Source organism: Carassius auratus, chromosome 25 (assembly GCF_003368295.1).
Source record: "Carassius auratus strain Wakin chromosome 25, ASM336829v1, whole genome shotgun sequence".
Lineage (NCBI taxonomy): Eukaryota > Metazoa > Chordata > Actinopteri > Cypriniformes > Cyprinidae > Carassius > Carassius auratus.
In genome coordinates, this window is record NC_039267.1 from 14,587,482 (window position 1) to 14,602,040 (window position 14,559).

The 14,559-nt window shown below is 37.2% G+C and overlaps 1 protein-coding gene across 15 annotated transcripts in view; it reads left to right on the top strand.

The window, feature by feature from the left end:
* Positions 1-14,559, top strand: part of cadps2 (Ca++-dependent secretion activator 2) — a 123,725-nt gene that overhangs the window by 33,218 nt on the left and 75,948 nt on the right. For all 15 annotated transcript variants that reach the window (XM_026202844.1, XM_026202847.1, XM_026202848.1 and 12 more), the window contains exon 3: positions 11,715-12,047. In XM_026202844.1, the coding sequence (XP_026058629.1) occupies positions 11,715-12,047 (333 nt within the window). The remainder of the gene's footprint in view (positions 1-11,714; positions 12,048-14,559) is intronic.

A 14,559-nucleotide genomic window follows, 5' to 3' on the forward strand; every position in this document is an offset into this window, starting at 1 on the left:
GGGTGAGTAATTAATGACAGAATTTTCATTTTTGAACATCATTTGATTTGAACACGGTAAATATGCCCACACCTTAATTAATAAAAAAAATGAATGTGTATGCCATTATGTTTACCGTGGCAATGAAAAGTAGTGAATCGTTTTGAGTGCAGAATGAAACACCAACATGAAGCACTTCTATGGTTGATTTATCATCGTGTCTGGGTTGTGCGACCCTCACATTTTGACCAGTCCCTCTGCTTCTGACTTTTTCATCATTGACTTACAAGGGTGTCTTGAGGAATCAACCAGGCTTTTCCTTTAAACACATTCCTAACACAAACATGCAACACAATAGACAAGAGTCCCGATATGTTTGTTTTGTTCAGAGTTGTTTGCCCTTTAGCCAGGGCATTTCTCTACACATTCAGTCTGAGGTTGTAGTGATCTGCTGGGATTTTTTTTCCCTTTGCCCCTCCACATTCTCCCTCTCTCTCTCTCTATCTCACATTTGTTTCTTACTCTTTTTCCCATGTGTTTACCACCCTGTGGTTCTCAATTGGATTACTGTTTGACAGCATTGCAAACAGAATAGCTGCAGGCGCTGACTTTGAAGCCTGTCAGAGTCATAAGTATAGGTTTTTGGCCCTCTTTCTCTCTCAATCCCATTCTACATTTCCTTCTAATGCTCATTTGCACCGTTGCTCTGCTTTTGTCCTCCAAAACTAATGGAAAAACTCCCTATACCCACTACTTTTCTGCCTTTCTCTTTTTGGTTCTAGTTGTATACTTAACTCCACACTTTCTTTGCATTTAAAAGATTCTCCAGACAAACTTAATATTCAGTGGGATCTCATGATGATTCATATGTATTTGATGTAAAAATATGGTTTTGACAAAACGTATGTTTACTTACACATTTCAGAATTTAAATGTAAATGCAGACATATTTTAAGCATTTAAGTGTACAATACTGACGTATTGACGACACCTAAATACAAATTATTTGCGTTTGAACTTTACATGCTTTAAATGTATTATTATTGTATTCAGTTGTCATATCAATGGCAATATTTTTTTCAATTGCATTATTAAATGGTTAAACTTTAGTTTATAACAAATTATAACATTTAATTCCGTTCTGTTTGATTTTGGCTGTCAATTTATTTTCAAAGATTACACAATGTTCCACAAGGCTACACTTTAAATCCTTAAATTGAATAACATTTCTGCAATCGTTTAACGATTGCTTATCATGTAATATTTACTTTGTTTGCCGTGGGACACAAATGGTGTTTTTTCCGACATGCTGTGACTGACAATAGAACCATAAAATACAGCAAAAACGCATGACTACAAAAGTAATCCATTTTATTTGTGCGCTCTAATCCAAATTGTCAGAATCCATTCGACTGTGAGAAAAACGAACAAACTCAAGCCTTTATTTAGGGATCTTCGTCTCCGACCTCAGCAGCCACCATAAGCATCAAATCCTTCACTTATGCGTGTTTTTTGTAAGCTGTGTTTGAATTCGAAATGCGCACCTTCACGGATTGGATTTGGATAATAGTCTAGATAATATTTTCAGTGATTAACAACTTAAATGATTGTGATTGCACTTATCCGTCTGTTGTGCTTTGATACAAATATCCTAATGATACAATAGATTTGTAAATATGTAACATTTTTTTAGCTGTTTTTTTTTTTTTTAGATATTTTTATGTTTTAAATATTCAATCAACACAAACTTAGCACACCTGAAAAAATTATAGGTGCGTAGGAAAAATAGTCTGTCATGCCTGTAAACGTTGTGTACTAATACCTACATATAAACAATGAGACCAGGCTGGAATATACTGTAGTTCTGTATTTTGGGGTTTGACTAGAGAGGATAGTTGACTCTGACTGGTCATATGTCCAGACATGATCCTGTTTTGCTCTTTACCTCCAGTCCCTTATTTCTCTGCTTTTTCAAATCTAAACTTTCCTGAGTGGTATACTGTGTCTTGCCAAACTGTTTGGTCATTAGGTCCCTTTCTGTTGCCAATGGAAACTTACACCGTACGTCTTCGAAACTGCATCAACGGTGCACGAAATATTTCCTCCTCAGGTTTGAGGTGATTCCCCATCAGTTTTTTTTTCTCAAAGAACGATTGAGGTTGGAAAAGAAGCACAGATTTCCATTCAGATGTGAATAATCGGACTGCCAGGAGCGAGTCCGAGAGCAGAGCTTGAGTTCACAGGAAACCTGATAAGAGGAAACGCTTGAGCGAATTTGTGAAAAGGGACAAACACAATAGATATATAAATGGAGCAGGTTTTTGGGCAGTGGAAGATGTGACTCAACATTTGTATTCATATAAATACACATGTAAGGGGATAGCTTATCGTTCAAGAGATCAAACAAAAGAGTTTAGCTCATGATGAGCAACTCATTTATTTTCTCAAGGTCTGGAGCTATGAGCCATCCTATAGTTGCTGATTGTGTCACTCCATCTAGATTAAAAAAAGGAGTGAGAAAGCAAGGGAGAAAAAGCTTTAAATGTTCTCAATGTTTCACACTGCCCAGTACGAATAACATTTATGTTTTATTCATGAGGAAGCGTATAATACGGTCTGCTGCACTCAGTCTTTTCCAGACCTTATGAGACAGCTTTATAAACAATCTTTAACTTTTGACTATTGAAGAGTCTGGTATATCAGTAGTGAATCGCAGCCCCCAGGCTTAGTTTGGTTGGCTTCGTATTTGTTCAAATTTGATACCAAACAAACCGTTTCACCTCGCTACACACTTTGTACATTTGTGTTTTGGCATGGGAGTGTTGTTGTTAGTCATCCATATCCTGTGTTAGAGATCAAGATTCTTACATAAGCTCATTTTAAGTCTAGTGAGTTGCCTTGCTGTCGAATGAATGTATAGGTGAAGGAACCTGTAAATGGTTGATTTGTAGCATTCCGTTTAGGCGGCAAATTAAACTTAAATACAGTAGCACCTAAATCAACATATTAGACAGATTTCTGAAGGATCATGAACAGACACTGAAGGATCTGAAGGACACTGAAGACTGGAGTAATGACTGCTGGGAAATTCAGCTTTGCATCACAGGAATAAATTATATTTTTTAATATATTAAAATGGAAAACAGTTATTTAAAATTTTAATAATTTTGTACAGTTTTGCTGGTTCCTATATTTTTGATCAAATAAATGCAGCCTTGGTAAACATAAGTCATTTCTCTGAATTTTATTTTTGAAAACTTTCAAACTGAAGCATATATATGTTATAACAATGTTTTAATTCATTTTAAAATGTTCATTTTAATATTATTATTTTTTTTTTTATCATTTATTTTGAAAGTGTATTTAGTATCTTTAAATTACATACCCTATCGCCTTCTCGCGGCTGTAGATGGTAATGTTTTCTCTTGGTGTGAAATTATTTCGGATGCCGCTGCGAATATGGGCGGGAGCAAGATATAACGGTTTCTCCTCACTTATCACATCATGGATTAATCTGTGCTTGTACTGTGTCTTTTGCGACTTCGTCGAAAGCGTCTTATTATATTGTACTCGCATACAGTCCTCAGTTTCTGCTCGATGTCGGCAGAACCACATTTTTAGAGTTAAACTCTGCGCTGGCCAAAGAGCTGCAGGATCTCTGTCTGCTTCTGAAGCCTACACCATCACCAGCCCCCAATATTGCATTTCTCCCACAGCAGAGGCGCCACAAGCGGCGTGAGAGGAAGCAGAAGAGGGGTAAGCACGGAGGTATCTGGGCTAAGCTAACGGCTAACCCAAACAAGCCAGCTATCCCCACAATGGTACTGGCTAATGTACTCTCTTTGGACAATAAACATCTGACTACTAAACAGAGGACTATAAAAGACTGTTGTGTTTTTGTGTTCACGGGAAACATGTCTCAGCAACAGTGTTCCGGACTTCTCGATCAGTTGACATGCTATAGAGCAGACCAGGTTCTTGTCGAAGGAGGTAAGACCCGCGGCAGCGAGCTTTGTGTTTACATCAATGATGCCTGGTGCTGCGATGTTGTTGTGGTCTGCAAACACTTCTCACCCCTGGTGGAGTTTATGATTATTAAGTGCCAGCGATTCTATCTACCGAGGGAATACACAGCCATACTGCTCATTGCTGTATACATCCCTCCCAGCTCCAGCAACAGCAACAGGAGCGAGGCACTAAATGAACTGTACCAGCACATCAGTGACCAGCATACAGCCCAACCCCTTAGCTGGGGATTTCAGCCACGCAGACTTAAAGAGTGTTTTCTCAAAAATACACAAACACACCCCAAAACAGCACTCTGGACTTTTTTTTTAACCAACCAGATAGGAGCTTACAAGGCCTTCCCCCTCCCCCACCTTGGTGCCTCAGACCAAATAATTGTCATGCTAATGCCTGCATACAGACCGCTCATTAAAGTCGGCAAACCAGTTCACAAACAAATACAAGTGTGGCAGAAGGGTCGTCAGAGGCTCTTCAAGAGGCTCTTCAAGTGGTTTTGACACCACTGACTGGAATATGTTTAAGCAGTCTGCCACACACAATAACACCACAGACCTCCAAGAGTACTCTGAGACTGTCACTGCCTACATCACCAAGTGTACAGATGATTTAACAGTCACAAAGACTATAACTGTTCGGGCCAACCAGAAGCCGTGGATGACGGGGAGGTCTACAGACTCCTGAAGGCTTGGAACACTGCCTTCAGAGCTGGAGATGAGGTGGGCCTGAAGACAGCTGGGTCCAACCTATCCCACAGCATCAGAGAGGCTGAGAGACCGTACTCCAGGAGGAAAGCCCATCGATTCAGCGACAGCAGAGACACTCTGAGCCTGTTTCAGGGGATATAGATGATTAGGACTACAAGGCTCCACCACGGACCTGTAACAGCACCATCTCCCTGCTGAACGAGCTGAACAACCTTTTTCATTGCTTTTAGAAAACAAAACAGACCACTGCACAGAAGGCTCAACCTCCTCCCAGTGACCAGGTGATGAAACTTTCGGCAGCAACTAAACACTGGGGCCCCCCTTGGATGTGTGCTGAGCCCCCTCTCCTCTTCACTCTGCTGACCCACGACTGCTCACCATCACACAACTCCAACCCCTTCTTTAAGTTTGCTGATGACACAAGTGTTGTGGGTCTCATTAGCAACAGAGTTGAGACCAACTACAGGAGCGAGGTAAGGTGTCTGGCCGGGTGTTGCAGTGACAATAATCGCTCTCTGAATGTGGAGAAGATGAAGGAGATTGTTGTTGACTTAATGAGAGTGCACACTCAACATGTTCCTCTGACCATCAATGGTGCGACTGTGGAGAGAGTGAGCAGCACACTGGGTGTGCAGGAAACTGATCTCCCTCCCGACCTTGCTCCCCTCCCCGCTTCTGCCCCAGGCATGACTGAACTCTGAACCCCCTCCCCTCTTTTGCCCCCTACCCCGAGCTCCCACATCCCTAGGTCCTTTCACTCCCCCCTCCCACTAACAAACTGCGGCATTGGTCTGCTCACTACCTCATTCAACTACCTCTTCAGTCAATTTAAATAAAGAACTGTTCTCTGAGCTTTATTTATATAGCTTTATTTTGTTTTAGTTTTTTTACATGCCCTTATTAGAATAGTTGAATTCTATATTTAATCTGTATCTATCTGTATTTTTATGCTCTGTTAGTGTTATCTGTATGCACCAAGGGTCTGAAATTAATGCAGTTTCAATTCTCTGTATGTGTGTTCTGTACATATGGAAGAATTGACAATAAAGCAGACTAGTGTACCAAAATTTCAGTATTCGGTGCCGTGTGAATACCAGTGAAAATCCATAGTTCTCAGTACCAGTGTTGGGTATAGTTACTTTGGAAAGTAGTTAGTTAGGTTACAACGTTACCATCAATTAAAAGTAATCAGTTATGATACAGCGTTACCTATTCATAAAAGTAACGCGTTAGAGTACTCATGCGTTACCAAAAATTAAAAGCAGTTCTCAGCGGCTCACACATGACAGACACAGCCCCCGGCCCCTTTAAATGCACCTAGAAGTCGTGACTCCCGACAATGAATAACGTCAGTCATCCGACTAAATTAACACTGAAGGATAACAATAACAGGAAAGACAGTCAGCAATAGGCTATTCCACATGGCGTTTTATTTATTTATTATCACAGAACATATTATTAATCAAAATTCGCACCTACCCAGCCCGGGTAGCCTAGGCTACTGTATATTATGAGCACCACAAGATAACTCCTGATTTTTCTTTAACTTTAAATAATGCAGTTATCAAAGTACAAGTATGCTTACTTGTAAACACAACCTTAAACAGGATTGCAGATTTAAATCCATTTAGAAATGATGAACAACCAGCCAGCCAACGATCTAACAGAAATTAACAGCTGCCTGTCAAACAAAAATCATAACAAACCGACCGAATTAAATCCTTCACTGCCACACAGGCAAATGACAAATAGCTTAATAGCCGAACTAATTATTATTAAAGTGTCACTCACAGAGTGTGCATTTTACCGTTATGTTCTTTTCTTTTTCGTTGACAAATTGAAAATAATGTGCGTACTTCCATAAACCAAACGCTGTCCTCTCTGCCATCTAGACGGGAGTTCGAAAAAAAAAAAAAAAAACACACACACACACACAAGGTCAGGCGCAGGGCACAGACGCATCACAGCCATTGACTTTACGATCACAGAGCTTCGGCTCCGCTGATACATCCGCAGGTGGCACAGTAGACCTAGGACTACTGTCTGACAAAAAGCAGGCTGCAGTCGGGATTTTCCTTTCCTTAAAATAACGGATTTTTTTATTTAAAAAATAACGAAGTTACTGATTTCTTCCGCACGAAACTAACGCGTTAAGTTACACATTTCAGGAAAAAAGTAATTAGAGTACTCTAACGCGTTACTTTGTACCCACAACACTGCTCAGTACCAATTTAAGTACCAAAGCAAAACACAAAAATATGCTAATTAAAAATAAACTTCTTATCACTAAAAATAAAACCAATGTCATTCTTTATACCTATAAACAATTGTGTTTAAAGTTTTTCTACATGTAATATAATTTTGAAAAACATTATACAAGTTTTACCCAAATTTAATTTGTCTTTTAATTAATGAAATTTAAACACATTTTATTTTTTGGTAAATAAAAGGGATTTGCTATTAAAATTAAAACATGGAAGAAATATTGTGTGATTTATTTCTTAAAAAAAGTTTTATACATTTGTTCAACAGTAGTAGCAGTATCATATACATTCTACTAAATAATAGTAATATTTCTAGCATAAAAAAAATAAAATATTTCTATGTAAAAATGAACTTTTGTTTTGACGGGTTACCGTTAATACCTTTAAATTTACACTGGTTTTACTCAAAGGAAAGGTTAAATGAAGTGACGTTCTGAAGTGACTCAGAACAGTTCTGATGATGTTGTTTATGTATTTATGTCCTCATTGAGACTACAGATGCTGAAATTACAGCAAGCGTCACACGCTTCAGTCTATGTAGTAAACAAACCCGCACGTTTCTGCCATTCATTCATTCACACAGAGACGTGCAGAACATGCAGGATTTATATTTCAACCAACTTTTGTGGCTTAACATTTACAGATACTGGTCCATATAGAGATTTGATTTGATTAATTTATTCTAACTTTGACAAATTCCGTGACTGTCAATATTTAAATGTAAGTTTCATTTTCATGACTGGATTTTGACATTCCGTCCGTGTTTTCAGTTTCATGGAAATCATAGCGCTGTATGCGTCAAGAACCGGGTTGAACGGGAACTAAACCTTTTCTGATTATTAATCATCACCCTCCAGACTTTTTGTCTCTCACATGCTCATAATATCTCCCTAGTGTCTATCGCAGACATGCCGCCCCCTATGAAGTCAAATACGCCAATTTAATCTCACAGTCATCCTTAATAACTTGCTCCTACTGTTAGCATGGCAGCTCGACCGGGATTCCTGTCCTAATCTACAATCTTTCTTACGATGTTCTCCCACATTCTTCTGCCAGGATTAATTCCTCATATTAGCTTTAATTACACAAATGGCTCTGTATCTTATTAATCTCTTCACTGCAGACGGAGCACAGCGCTGCACACTGTTGGTTATAAATAATTGAATGAGATTTTAAACCACCAATTAAGTCAAGCAGCAGGGAGAGAGGAAATCCCTTGGTGGCCGATTCATTAGTAATAATGTTTGACATTTTCACCACCACAAAATGGAGGCATTGGACACCATTGTGTAGTTGCAACTGTCTGTAGAGGCGTATATTATATAAGCTCTCGCAGTCTTCTGTAGAAATAATACAGGTGGTACAGGTTGGACAGCTGCATATGAGGAGGTTAAGGAAATAAAACTGTCTGAAGCACTGAGTTTGCTGTCTTGATTTAATGCATTTAAAGTAGCATTCGGTCCTTTTTAAGTTTTGCCTGTCAGTCAACTTGAATTTAGCATTTATTTTCTCTGCAAAACAGTAAATAGGGAATTTATTTGGTTTCAATGTAGCCCATACTGAAGTTAGGGGACTTGAAATGCCTTGGGTTTCTTATTGTTTTAATAAAAATGCTTACATGTTTTAATATTATAAACATATTTATTTTTTAAATATTCAAATAATAAATAGTAAAAAAGAAAATGTTTTAAGTATTGTGTTTTTTCATACCCATAAAGGATTCATAATAAAAATTAATCACTTTTGAAATAGGCAAATAAGTAACCAAATATAAAAGTTTATTTAATTCACCTTTTAAATTGTTATCATTATATTTACTTCATTCTCAATATTTTGACTTTATACTCATATCGCTATGACTTTCTAATAATTCTCAATAATTTTTCTCAAAACATTTCTCAAGACTTCAATCTCATAATATTAGAATTCTTTTTTTAACGTGGTACAAAAACACCGTCATATTTAGCTGATTAGAAACTCTACTGTTTACTGTATTTGTCAATTTAATATGTAGTTCAATTATTAGATTTGTTATATTTAAATTAATAATTTCATTAATGTTGCCAATTCCTCGATGTGGTGCCTCAAATTAAACAAAGATTGTGACTGACATCATGACTTAACATATTGTGCACTTTATCACAACTCGAACTCCGTATTGACCAATCGGCATTTCTAGAGAATCAACACTGAAACATATGTAAAATAATATGTCCTAGTACAGGACATGCTGTCTGATTCTCATTGATTACTTTTATATATATATATATATATATATATATATATATATATATATATATATATATATATATATATATATATAAAGAGATAAGTGAATTAATTGCATAAATGATGGCTTTATAACAGAGATTTCTTTAAAGAAACTGAATTACATCTGTTTCTAGCTGTATCAGAATAGTTTTCCTGCATTGAGTTTTTGACTGCTTCAGAGAAAACGAGCAGGCCCGTTTCCTCTCAGCATGGCCGCCTGTCTGTCACTTCACCTGCATGTCCTTTTTGAGGCCGGAGAAGCTATTAATTTTCTCTACGGGAAAGTAAGCCACTTATTCACTGACTCATTCAAGTACTAAGAAGCACTGCAAGATATCCAATATCATTGTTTTTATCACCGTTTGAATGGGCTTTTAATGGAACCAATGAACTGTTCATGGACAAACAAGCAAGTGCTTTTTGCATTTCCAATAAGGAATTTCAAAGCTTTTGTCTGTATTGTATTCACCAAGCAGAGTTAAATATCTTCGTATTGCATGTATCCTGTTTGTATTTCTGTTTCACTTAACGTCGAATGTAGATTTTATGTTTAAAATCATGTTTTAAAATGAACACATTCCTCAAATCTGACAGAAAAATATGATCTTTGTAGTCTCTACAGGTGTCCAAGTACGTAAAAGCAATTTGAGTGGAGCTTCCCTCTTTATGAGAACTGCCTCCTGTTGCGCTCCGATCTCTGTCGTCTTACTCGATCGCAGCGGTTTCGACACCCTATATTCCCCCGCCTTTTTGAGACGAGGCAGCTGAAGTGTCTTTGTTCTGCTCCATTACTCGCGGTTAGGAGCGGCGATTCATCTCCATCTGCCGCTTACATCGCACCTCACCAGCTTCTGTTTCCCCCAGGCACGGTCACCGAATAAAAAAATAAATAAAATTACTGAAAAGTGGTGAAGTGTTTTTGTGGTCTTCTGTGCAGATTTGAAGCTCTCGCAGTGGGGCATTTCCTCTCTCATATGAATCATTGTGTTTTCTGAAAGTGCACTGCTCTGCCGCTTTGAAGATTGCAACGAATTTTGGCTTATGTCAATTCGTTCCTAGTGTATCTTTGGTTTCTAATGATGAATGCATGGAAACACTTGTTGAGTGAGAGACCCCATTTGTGAAGTAATTATGTCCTTAAAAAGAGCAAATTTATGCAAAACCAGTACAGTGAGCTTTATTAAAGGTGCTGTAAATGATGTTAGCTGTCCAGGAAAAACCCTTTGTACAAAGATGCTGTTGAGATCTAGTGTAGAATGCATCTGCCAAGTTCTTAGGAACTTCCATATTGGTTTCATATGGTTTTGAAAGATTTTACACCATTTTTGACTTTAGGGTAATAAAACGTAATGGGCTGTAACCACTGTGGGAACGTTACTTTAAAAAAGTAATTAGTTATAGTTACTCACTACTTGTTCCAAAAAGTAACTGAATTACTCTATAATAAAAGTAACTCGTTACCAGGGAAAGTAACTATTTGCATTACTGTAAAAAAACAAAAAACAAAGTTGCTGTATGTCAAAGAATTTGTTTTTGTTTTTTGTTGCAGTTTTCACAAGTCAGTTGAAAAGAGTAGAACAGACAGGTGTTCAAACATAACTTTCGATATTTATTGCACGTCAACAGAGTTTTATCCTGCACTTCAAGTATTATCTTTGTAAGAAAAGTGTTTGTGGCCACTAGCTTTGTAGATGCGTGTCACCCATTACATGTACACATTACATGCACGTTCTTGGTTTTGACCACAATGAATTTGAAGTAGCGCTTATATCTCCACCTTGAAAATGCCAACTTTTCATCGGATTTCTCCTGACTCGCCATTTCTGCTGCTGCGGTGCATCTCTGTGTAGCTGTTGCGTTTGTGTGTGTGTGTGTGTGTTTGGCGCCGCTGGCACGTGTGCCGGCATGTGTGTAAAAACACTGGCTCTGATTGGCTACCATGAAACACATGACTCTGCCTTAGCCAATCATAATTGCTTATCTCGTTATTAACCTTACTGTCTGTGTTATTAACCAACCTGCTCACTCGCTGTGTGAGCCAGGGGTGTGTTCGGATTACATAGTTTATTAAATCAATGCATAGTAACGCACCGCATTTAACTTTCAGTAATGGTAACGCCGTTGTAACGACGAGGAAAGTAATTAGTTAGATTACCCCGTTACTGAAAAAATAATGTCGTTACTCTTTTAAATGCCGTTATTCCAAACACTGGGTGTAACCATCCATTACTATTTTATTTTCAGATTTTTATTTTTATTCATTAAGTCATTCATTCGTTCATTCAAATAACCATCAATTAAATATTCATTCAGAAATGAAAAACACTTTCTTCATATAAATTATTGAAGTGCATTCATTTTATGTATAAACTGAATTTCTAATGTAATGCGTAAAAGACAATAAAAATCAAACTTCCTTGTGTTAATGAGTGTACCGATGGATTGACCCTGTCATGGTTTCTTTCCTCAGGGCTTCTTGAAAAGCGAGCGAGTGGCGCGCATGGTACAGAGTGGAGGCTGTTCTGCCAGTGACTTCCGCGAGATCTTCAAGAAGAACATCGAGCGTCGAGTGCGCAGCCTGCCCGAGATCGACGGCCTGAGCAAAGAGACTGTCCTCAGCTCCTGGATCACTAAATACGACGCCATCTACAAAGGAGAAGAGGACCAGCGGCGGCCACAGGGACGCATGCCCTTCAGCGCTGTATCCGAACTCATCCTCAGCAAAGAACAGCTGTACGACATGTTCCAGCAGATCCTGGGAATCAAGAAGTTTGAACATCAGCTGCTCTACAATGCCCTGCAGGTCAGTGCTAGCTAAGCTTAAAAGTAACTGATGCTATAATTTAGGGCTGAATGAGTTATCGAAATCATCCGAAATCAGATTCCTACCTACTAAATAGTAGATGAAAAACAGTATGTGACAAAAGAAGTATGTCCGAATTCATAGTACACATAAAAGAGTAGGCAATTAGATTAGATTACTTCCGGCAAGATTCTGAAGTGTGCATACGATGAACACTTTACTATCCCATGAGGCCACAGGATAGGATTTATGAATGGCAGTGGACGCGATGCCGGTCACATGTTGTCAAAATGGCGAATGTAGTTCATCCACATTACATTCATACTACACACACTCATACAATATAGAACATACTCCTTGTGGTCGCGAAGTAATTACTTATTCAAAAAAATACCTCCCCAACAGAGTATGAGATTTTGGATGCTGCCAAAATCACAATATGGCACGGTGTGGTTTTTCCTCCATTAAATAAATATGCAGGGATGCACTGCATGTTTCAGAGTGTAGTGTGGCACTGCATTTTTACACGTGAGCAGCTCATTAGCCACCGATTTTCAGCTTCTCGGAGCAGCTTGGTTTACAACAAATTAAAAGCCCTACAACAAATGTTAAGGTGCATTTAGGAATGCAAAATTCACCAAACATTTTCCTTTACTTGTATTGAGAAGCGCTCATTAACAAAAGAGAAGCTTTAGGGTTCCCTTGTGATTTTACACTAGAACATTTAAAATCTAAGAAATGAAGAGAGCCATAAATGCTAGTATTTATAATATTTATAATATTATTTATTTTATGTTATTTATTCTATAATACATTTTTATTTTGTGTATTTAAATAATAATAATAAATGTTTGTTTGTTTATTTAAAGAAATATTGCTATTCTATTTTTTTTTCTTTTTTTATTATTAGAGGGACCACTTCTATATTTATTTTCTAGAGGATGTTTGTTTTTTGTGAATTTCACTGAGACCATATATGCCAGAGTTTTATCTCTGGTTTTCAGAGATAGCAAATGTATAGGGGTTTGGCCATGACAGCTTCATCTCTGTGGCTTTTAACAATGGCTGTTTACACAATTTATGACACATTTGATTAATATTATTCTATTCAGTTGTGTTTTATTTCCACCATCCTTAATTTCTCAGGAAAGATTTTAAAGCCGCGTATGATTTTCTTTCATAAGAAACAAATAGTTTTTTCTGTGTTCTCTGACATGTGGACATGCGTGGTCTCAACAATTGCCCAAAAACCTTGAAAGTCCTCAGAGGGACATTTACAAACAAAAATGAATTGCTGGGTCCCAGATTCCTTGAGCAGATGATTTGGATGAACGCTTTTGTTCCCAAAACGTTTTAGTCCCAGCAGACCTTCTTCAGTCTTGCATTTATAAAAGGTCCTAACAATTTCTTTGTTTTTGTTCATGTACTTTAATTTGCACATATTTGCATCTAAGAGAAACATTTCTAAGTGTATTATCTTTTTTTTTCTTCTAAATGGTGAGTTGAGTTGCAACTTTTCTATTTTTAATAGAATAATCGGTCACACTTTATTTTAGGGTCCAATTCTCACTATTAACTAACCATTAATTATGACTTTTGCCTCAATTAACTCCTTATTTGCTGCTTATTAATAGTTTATAAGGTAGTTGTTAAGTTTAGGGTATTGGGTAGGATTATGGATGTCATGCATTATATGTACTTTATAAGCACTAATAAACAGCCAATATGTAAATAATAGACATGCTAATAAGCAAGTAGTTATAAGTGTGAATTGGACCCTATACTAAAGTGTTACCGAATAATCTTCTGCAAGCATGTCATACATAATTGATTTAAGGTGCAAGATCTCCTTAATATAGAAAAAAATAACATTTTTGAGGAGAATCTGTACAATTCTGCAGAAATAACAATACCTTAATTCCCTAAAAATGAGATGCACCTGACTATAAGTCGCACAGTGTCAAAAAAAGGCCAATTATATAATAAAATTCAGGAATAATGTAAAATACTAGTAAATGAAACCGAACATTACAACCATGTATGTTAATTCCAGTCACTGAGCAACAAATCCTTTATGTATAATGGCATTTAGTACAGAATAGAAGTAGAAAAGTATCAAATAAACATAAATTACTGCTATTCATTAAATGCATTCCTTAAATTTATGTAAAGTAATATCGCCATTTGGGACATTTGCTGTATAAATGAACTTGAGCTCATGTACTTCTCTCATTCAGCATAAATCTAAATGCCACTTTGGTATGTAAGTTGCAACACATTTCAGATGATAAAAAGTGATTTATGTTCAAGAAAATATGGTACTTTGTATATATTTGTCAGAATTTGCTCAAGACTACATACTACTTGCCTCTGCATTTTGTATCCCATAAGTCACTTATGATATTTCTCAACTTAATGGCTTCCAAATGACAAACAACCCAGGGCTTTTCTTTTGGAATTTAATGAGACTTTCTTTTTTAACAATTACACGTTGTGTTGCGTGTTTCTCCTA